Consider the following 9144-nt stretch of genomic DNA (forward strand, 5'->3'; position numbering starts at 1 on the left):
ATAGTGAGATTAATTTTTTTTTACTGTAGTGAGAAAAATCCAGACAACGAAGTTTCAAAATAATCATAAAACCATTAAGTGTTCTGGGTTGGAAGAGACCTTAAAGCTCATCCAGTTCCAACCCCTGCCATGGGCAGGGACACCTTCCATAAGACCAAGTTGCTCCAAGATCCATCCAACTTGGGCTTGAACACTTCCAGGAATGGGGCAGCCACAGCTCCTCTGGCAACCTGTGACTGGGTCTCCCTCACAGGGAAGAATTTCTTCCTACTAATCTAATCCTATAACATATAACATAATATAATATGATATGATATATAATATTTGCACACTTGAGAGCTAATAATTTTTCCTAAATCAGTACTTAAAATGATTGTTTTTCTTGCATTTATTGAATTAAAATTGCTGAAATTCATAGTTTATGTCAGTATATCAATTGAGCAAATGTTTAAATTGGAGAAATGCATGAATCTGTAATTTAGGAGTCTTCTTTAGACTTGGCAACTAACTCTGCCTTTGAAAGACAGAATATCAAAAGCACATAGGACACAGCATGGTGGTGCCAGACAAATTTGTCTTGTGAGGAGGAGTGAAGGCAGGAATATAAATATTCAGGTCTACAACATGAATCTATATAAGCTTTGGTTGTATTTTTATTACAGCAGTCTGAAAGAAGCAAGTGCTCAATTGCTTGGTTTCAACATTGAGATGATGCGTTACCTTCCCTTGTTGCTGAAATATTCTGCAGCTCCTTTGGCTGATAATGAGTGGGACTTTTTGATGTGCTCCATGCTGGCTTGGTTAGAGGTAATATGGAAGCATCTTCACTTTTAATGTTCTTACCCTTTTGATTATTCCCTGAATATGGCAATGACACTGTAATCTTAGCCGAATACTTGACACAATGATAAGAAGAATTGCACAAAATCCTGTTTATGTTGGACTTTGGACAAAGATTTTAAAGCACAAGCAGTTATACTGTCCTGTTTCTTTTTTGTGTATGGAGATAAAATCAGCTCACTCTTCAAGTAATATGATATTTAGTAATGGCATTGGTAATTGGAGAATAATTTTAAAATATATCTGCTGTAGGTCTCTATCTTGAAAAATAATATTTCCTTAAAACACAGTTTAACATGATACATCAAAATTAGTGGAATCAAAAGCAGTGTCTGCATTTCAATATCTGACTGATCACATGAAATATCAAAGTTATGTTCTAATGCTGTTAGGAAGGAGGACAGTAGTGTCAGTAGTCAGATGACTACTTCCTGATTAATCAATTAAATATCCAGAATCTGTCACTCTGTCACCTATGCATTTAGAAGGGCAGGCTGGAAACTTCATGTGACCTTTCTTGGTCTCAGGATTAATCTTACCTAATGGTACATGCCTCAAAACTAAGTATTTTGTTTAAAAATAAACAACAAACTTATAAGAAAACTTGTTGTGTAGACTAAGTAGGGAATATTTTTAATTGATAATGATACTCCTTTCTGACAGAACTAGTAAGAACAAAGATAGAAAGAAAGCAGCTGTGTTGGAGGAGAGGAAATATTCGCCTGAGAGCCACTTAGATAATTTCCAGTTTTTAGTAGCATGTTGTCCATTGAATTTTGTTTTTGTCATTATAAGGAAGGTTATATAATGGAAACAATCCATGGTTCTAAATGTTGGTGAGACTTGGAAATTCTTTTCAGGAAGTCCTATTGAAGTACAAATTCTTTTTGTAAATGCATCTCCCTGACCCACAGAATTTTTGAATGGTTCTTGCAATTGAATTGTCTTTGAAATTATACTTTCTGGTGTAGACAGGAAATGTGAAACATATTTTAAAGCAAACTTATGGTTAAGGAATCTTCCTCTGTGTTTATTTCCTTCTAGACAACAAGTGAAAGCCATTTGCTTTACCATATTCCACTTGTGCAGATTTTTGCTTGTGTCAGTTGTGACTTGGCATCTGCCCTTAGCGCTTACTTTGAGGCTGCAGCTCGTGACAATACTGCAAATCTTCCTAAGAACTTGGTCAGTGAATGGAAAGAATTCTTTTCTGAGGGAATTCACAATTTGCTGTTACCCTTGTTGGTGAAAATCACAGGCAAGTATATGACAAGGGCATAACAGCCAGGCTGTTCTGAAATAGAACTGAACAGGCCGCATTTTTTACAGAAATATAATGTAAATAGAGTTCATAACAACTCAGGTTTTTTAACATTCACATATTAATTAGTAAAGTGATTGCATATAACATAGAGATTGTTAAGATTAGATGAAACCTGCCAAGTGCAATCTTGAGTTGTTTCCAGCAGAACTTGTTTATGGTATCATCTATACGTTCTGCATCACAGCTTGTCTTCTTTTAAATAGGAGAAACCAAAGATGCATCAGAAGGCTCTTTTCAGAACTCTGTGTTATCATCTTTGGGTGAAGCTCTAACTTACATCTCACAGGACCAGTTCTTAAACCATAAGCTGCCACCGAAGTTTGTGGCAGGCCAGAAGACAAATCTTCCAGATAAACTCCAGACTCTACTGAACACACTCTGTCCATTGTTGCTTTTCCGGGCTCGACCTGTACAGGTTGCTGTCTACCATATGCTGCATAAGTAAGAAGCACCAAAATTTTTACTCTCATTGATTCTCAACCCTCCTGCCCCTTTAAAAAAAAAAATCTGCTATAGAATATGCACTTGTAGCAAAATCATGTTCCATTATGGGAGAAAATCCTTAACTGGGCAAGTCATGTTCTTTTTTGGAGCACACTATATAAGACTGTGAATGCTAAAGTTAATTGTATTAACAGACTTAAGAAAGGTACTTATTTTTAGCCCTTATTTTAGCACTCATAGAATCCTAAAATGTAAACTGAAATATTCTGGGTTCTATTTGGGCCTGACACTACCATTAAATAGTACGATGTTTTTTATTTTCATTAATTTAGGTAAGAAAGTGAATATAGATAGGTAGTATTGCTGTGAACTTCTTGGATATTTCTAATACTCAGAAAGACAATACAGAGTTTGTAAAAGATGTGCATCTCCCCAAAATGCAGATTGCAAGGCAGATGGCTTAAGCCAGCCACCATTATCTTTCACTTATACTGAAGCATAAAGTTGTAGTAGCTTTATTCTGATAGAGAATTTTATTTTAGCATGGCTCAGGAAGAGGGGTCTGGAAAGAGAAGTGAGCAAGGATACGTTGTTGGCTGCCACTCTTGAACCATCTTTGCAATGGTGACATGTCTCTGAAAGATTCTGTGTTGCTGTTAAGGAATAATTGCCATTATTTTATTGCCTGTCAGAATGTTGATGTTGATAAGCAAAGAACTGTGCATCACATATGTTAAAATAGTTTATTAAAATTATTTTTAAATTAAATCTGATTTCCTTTCCATATTTCTGTAGATTAATGCCTGAATTGCCTAAATTTGATGATGAAGATCTCAAGTCCTATGGTGATGAAGAGGAGGAATTGGCATTGTGTGTATTTTTTCCCTCACTTTTTATAAGACTGTCTTCCATATTTTTAAAATGTGTTAAAAGATTGAAATTTGCAGCAGAATGGCTGTCAGCCAGGAGATCCAGTGAATCCGGTGTCAGCCAGCTTGAATCCAGTGAATTCTCTGGTTTGAAGAGGGAATACGGTAACTGGTTAAAACTCCTTTTTAACCTCAGCCCAATGATTATAACCTTTCCTAACTGCAGAGATGCAAAAAGGCTTTGAACCCAGAGCCAGCAGTGATTAGGAGATCATTGTTCAGTTGCTCCTTTGTTGGTGTGACTCCAGAGAAAGCAAGCAAAGCAGCTATCCATGATGTAGGTTAGATCAGCCATAGACCACTCCCAGATGAAGTGATCAGCATTCAGTTTAAATTTGTCTTCTAAGAAGGTAAAAACACCAACCATCCTATTCAGGGAAAAAGAAGAAATTTTTAAAAGAGTAAATTTCCTGTAATACAAGGCTTATTTTATATTCTGTGTGCATGGCTGTACTTTCATGACTTTCTAGGAAGGCTATGACCTTAATTTCAGTTCATGCTGTGCTTAAGATTTGATTTTACTATTCCAGATAATATTTTTCCACAGATCACCTCCAGCAGCTCTTATGTCTGTCCTGGCCACTCAAGAACTCTTGCTAGAAAACATCCTGGAATGCATTCCGGTTGGAGAATTTGCAGTTATTCAGCCCCTGAGCGATGAGTTCTGCCTTGTTCTAGGATATCTTCTCACTTGGAAGCTAACATTAGCTTTCTTTAAAGCAGCTTCTTCTCAGGTATATTTTCAGAGTCTTTTTTTTTTAACTGAATTTTTCAACCTACTTATTTAGTTTCAGTCTCAAAGTTTCATCCAGCCTTTTTCTTTTTATTATGTAACTTCTTATTCCTTGTTTCTGTGAAATTAGTGAAAATTCTGAAAGCACCAATAGACTTAGAGACTTAGATTTCTGCGCCACTGTATTTGAGGATGGTAAAATTAGAGCAATGAGTAACTAAGACGCATGAAAAGATTACTCTTTCTTGCATTTTCAGACAAGCTTGTACATATTATAATCTTCTAATAATTCAAAATGGTGCAGAGAACTAAACTTGTCTTCTAAACACTACTTCTGAATTACAGTGTTGCTCTTCCTCCCTGCAGGGACATATTTGTATTATTTACAGAGTAAGCTGTATTTACCATGTTTTGGTTTTTTTGTGATTTTTTTTTAATGCTACCAGCTACGAGTTCTCTACTCACAATACCTTAGAAGAACTAAAAGCTTGAATAAACTGCTTTATCACTTGTTCAGGCTTATGCCTGAAAACCCTGTCTTTTCTGGGCCAACTTCAGAAGTTCCAAATAAGGACACAAAAACCTTCTTTACTGAAGAGCTTCGTTTAGATGTCAAAGGTTAGTAAAAACTGTATTTGTTCATTGGAGAGAGTTGTTATATTTGAATAAGCTTTTCTTCTTAAAAATACTTATTTAGAAAATCTTACCTATAAAACAAATACACAGAGAGACAAATACATACATATGTTTAATAATCTTTGACTAACAATCCCCATTTGAAACTTAACCAAAGTTGACATATTTATTAGAGAAACCAAGAAAAACAAAACTCAGGAATAATACATTGCTACTATTGAATAATGAACAATTCCAAAACACTAGAAATGTGTGATCTATTCTGGAACCATTGCTTCTGGAGATATTTTTAAATATTAAATAATTTTTTACATATTTTCTTGTATTTTAATATATAAATTCAAAATATTAAAAATATTGATATATATCTATTAAATGTTTGAGATGTTAAATTGTGTATTGTTTTTGTCATGCTGTTCAAAAGACCCAGGTAATCAGAGATGATGAGAGAAGATATGCTGCTTTTTTTAGCTGAGAAACATGAAAAAGGAAATTTGATTTTTAAGTCCCTTCATTTCATTTTTTTTAATGTACCTGTGTGGATATAACCAAGGAAATGGAGTTTCCATTTCTTAGTTTTTCTCTTGGACATCACTGTATGTTGCAGAACAATTTATCTGGATGACAATAAGAAAGAATTACTAACATGACATCCCAAGGGAAAGTCTTCCCTTAACTCATCATAGAATCATTAGGACTTCTGGGATCATCCAAGTTCACCCCTTTGAACACCACCATGTCCCCTAAACCATATCACAAAGTGCCCTGTCTGCATGTTTTTTGAACACTGCCAGGGATGGTGGCTCCACCACTTCCCTGGGTAGCCTGTTCCAATGCTTGTCCACTCCTTCAGCAAAGATTTATTTGCTAATATCCAACCTGAGCTTCTGTTTGTGAAACTTGACATGCCTGCAAAGCTCAGCTGTCCTCCAAACACCTTACTGTTTGTTCACCCCAAAGTGAGTGTTTTGTGATTTCTACAATATAAAATTATTGTTGATTCCTGGTGTCCACTTGGAGTTCAGTCTCTAAATTAGAAGGTGAATTCTGAGGTGTAGAGTATCAGGATAAGGAACAAAAAAACCAGCTGGGTGAAGAAGGGCTGAGTCAAACAAGCCCTTAGAATAGCAATAATGGGACCATGTACATGAAATTCTAAGTACCACAAGTATACTGGAATCAGAATTTTGTATGTGGTATGGAGGCACCAATATCCATGATGTATTAAGAGTATTTCAACACCTTTTCTTTCCCTCCCAGGGACAGGGGCGCTGTCATCCCAGATCCCACACTTGGCCTGCTCTGTGTACCATATAACACTGAAAGATCTGCCAGCCATGGTGAGGCTGTGGTGGAATAGCTGTGAGAAGCGTGTCTTCAATGTTGTGGATAAATTCACAAGCAAATATGTCAGCAGTGTGCTCTCCTCCCAGGAAATATCTTCTGTTCAGACTAGCACACAGTTATTTAATGGCATGACAGTAAGACTTTTTGTCCTTTCTTTTTATTTACTTGAGTTTTTTGCAAACATTTCAGGAAATTTTACTTCTCAGAACCAGGATGTGGTTCAGTTTTATATGATTGCAGTTTTGTTATTCTAAATGACTGATTAAACATAATTTTGCTTGGTATCAGTAAATTGATGTTTATTAATATTCTGCTTGGAAAAAACATGAAATAATGGATTTCAGGATGTTGAAGAATTTGAGGAAGTAAGTGTAAAGTACTGCTATCAATATACTACTTTTTGTTTATTAAAAGATGTAATCAATCAGTAGATTGAAAACTGGCTGGTAATTCCTTTTTAATTGATATGAGTAGATTTTTGTTTTCTTTGAAAAAAGTGTTTATCTGATCTAAGAAAATAATTTAATATGTGTAGTAATGTGTTTATAATGTGTATATATATATATACACAAAGACTAGAGATGCTGAGTGGCATTTTTTAATTTGTGTATTTTTTTCAAAGGTAAAAGCTCGGTCTGCAGCACGAGAGGTCATTGCAACCTATTCCGTTGATGATATCTTTATTGAACTAATAATACAGCTTCCATCAAATTATCCTCTGGGATCCATAACAGTTGAGAGTGGAAAGAGGGTTGGTGTGGCTGTACAGCAGTGGCGCAATTGGATGCTACAATTAAGCACATATCTTACACATCAGGTGAATTTCAATAAAGTTCTTATTTTGGAAAACTTAATAAGAAAAACATTCCTAGTAATGCAGTATTGTACAGATCTATGTAATAGATCTCATTGCAAAGATCTTTGTAGAATTGGGTCACTCTTACCATCTGCTTTCCTCCACATACATAAACAGAGGTAAAATGATCAGCCTACTAGGTCCTGTTAAATCCAGAGCCCAAGTTGAAAATTTGGATCTCTTAAGATGTGGCCCAGTGTTTGTCCTGCGTGGCAGTACCATCTCAACTAAAATTTGAAAAAAACCACAAACAAACAAACGACAACAACAAAAATCAAAACAAAAAAACCCCATCTATGGAATTCTCTAAAAGACTGATGGTTGCTGAAATTGCATCATCTGTGGTTAGACCAAAACAAAGCAGTGATTGAAAATTTCAAAATCTGTTTTTAAGTGCTCCTGAATACGCTCATCCTGCATTGTTGAATACTCACTTTTCTACAGACCAGAGTGTTATAAATGATGCACTGCATGTATTGCATATCATTTCAGATTATAAATCCTTCAGGCTTTGTTTCCTTCATGTTTTTATGACTACAACAGGAATAGTTCAAAGGAGTTCTACAGTATTAACAGCTCTTTTCCCTCTGTTAGAATGGAAGTATTATGGAAGGCTTATCTTTGTGGAAAAATAATGTGGATAAACGTTTTGAAGGCATTGAAGATTGCATGATCTGTTTTTCAGTCATTCACGGTTCAAACTATTCTCTTCCCAAAAAAGCTTGCAGAACATGCAAGAAGAAGTTTCATTCAGCTTGCTTGGTAAGTACCCGGAGTAATTCTTTTTTAATAGGCAAAATACCTTAGCATCATAGAGCAGTTTGGGTCGGAAGGGACCTTAAGAAAGCTCATCTGTTCCATCCTTCTGCTAGACCAGGTTGTCCAAACCCCATCCAGCCTGGCTGTCCATATAGTTTAAACCAGAAACTTCTACTGTATTACTAACAATTTTCCACTTTGTCATTGGAGTATCTGGGATTACCTGCACTCATAAATTATTTCTGTGGATTTTGTACTAAGATGTAAGGGCAGGTAATGAAAGAAGAGCTGCTATACAGTGTATGTCTAATAGGTATATATAGAAATACATATATACATATACACATGCATAATGTGCAAGTGAAAAGGGTTTTTTTACTGTTTCTTTTTTTCAATGTATAGGTAATGTTTTGATAATTATATTCACAGAATCACAAAATTAACTAGGTTAGAAAAGACATTTGAGATTGAGTCCAACCTATGACCTAACACCACCTTGTCAGCTGGACTATGACACTAAGTGCCACATCCAGTCTTTTCTTAAACATCTCCAGGGACAGTGACTCCACCACCTCCCTGGGCAGCCCAATCACTATTTCTGTGAAGAACTTCTTCCTATTGTCCAGTCTAAATCTGCCCTGGTGCAGCTTAACACAGATCCCTGGCAATAGTGGTTATTGTTTATGATGTACTAGTGTTTCTCTACTCAGCTTGCCTTTGTATATTAAACAGATGTGTTTATCTTTTTCAGTACAAATGGTTCTCATCCAGCAACAAATCCACGTGTCCACTCTGTCGAGAGACATTCTTGTGAAAAAAAAAGTTTGTTCTTCTTTCTGTGAGCTAAATAAGAAATAAAGAGAAGGCAATAAACTGTATGTTGAAAGAAGTTAACTATTTGGAAATAATGTCAGTTACTTTAAATTCTTCACTAGTGGAGTATGACACACCGCTGGACTAGCTTTTTGTAAACTTGAAGATTCTTCTTTGATATAAAGAAGTATATAACAATAATTTATTTTAATTGGTATATTTTTAAGATATATTAAAAATTTCAGAAATAATGTGGAGTTATGTCTGATAAGTGGTGTTTAAGCCACAGCATAGTTAATTAAAACCTCTTATTTTAGGCATATTCTAACATGGTGTTATGTAATTAACCCAAGTGATACCTCTTAATAGCTGAATATAACATAGGTAGTATAAAGATTTGATTTTTGATTATAATGCAATCATAATAGTCCCTTTTTGGGGGGGAAGAAGGAATGTTGTTGCT

General features: G+C 35.4%; 1 protein-coding gene across 3 annotated transcripts in view; it reads left to right on the forward strand.

Annotated features, from left to right (window-relative positions):
- Nucleotides 1-8932, forward strand: part of LTN1 (listerin E3 ubiquitin protein ligase 1) — a 30814-nt gene extending 21882 nt beyond the window's left edge. Inside the window, exons 21-30 of one of the 3 annotated variants that reach the window (XM_039718069.1) lie at nucleotides 663-807; nucleotides 1885-2098; nucleotides 2368-2605; nucleotides 3404-3478; nucleotides 4085-4271; nucleotides 4717-4888; nucleotides 6167-6387; nucleotides 6876-7070; nucleotides 7704-7871; nucleotides 8620-8932. In XM_039718069.1, the coding sequence (XP_039574003.1) occupies nucleotides 663-807; nucleotides 1885-2098; nucleotides 2368-2605; nucleotides 3404-3478; nucleotides 4085-4271; nucleotides 4717-4888; nucleotides 6167-6387; nucleotides 6876-7070; nucleotides 7704-7871; nucleotides 8620-8682 (1678 nt within the window). In that variant the 3' untranslated portion in view covers nucleotides 8683-8932. Of the gene's footprint in view, nucleotides 1-662; nucleotides 808-1884; nucleotides 2099-2367; nucleotides 2606-3403; nucleotides 3643-4067; nucleotides 4272-4716; nucleotides 4889-6166; nucleotides 6388-6875; nucleotides 7071-7703; nucleotides 7872-8619 lie in introns of those variants that run through there. The other 2 variants (XR_005628515.1, XR_005628516.1) reach the window with 2 other exon arrangements.
- The last annotated feature ends 212 nt before the right edge of the window (nucleotides 8933-9144 follow it).

The sequence above is a fragment of the Passer montanus genome, unplaced genomic scaffold (assembly GCF_014805655.1).
Source record: "Passer montanus isolate IOZ18808 unplaced genomic scaffold, ASM1480565v1 scaffold39, whole genome shotgun sequence".
In the NCBI taxonomy this organism is placed as follows: domain Eukaryota; kingdom Metazoa; phylum Chordata; class Aves; order Passeriformes; family Passeridae; genus Passer; species Passer montanus.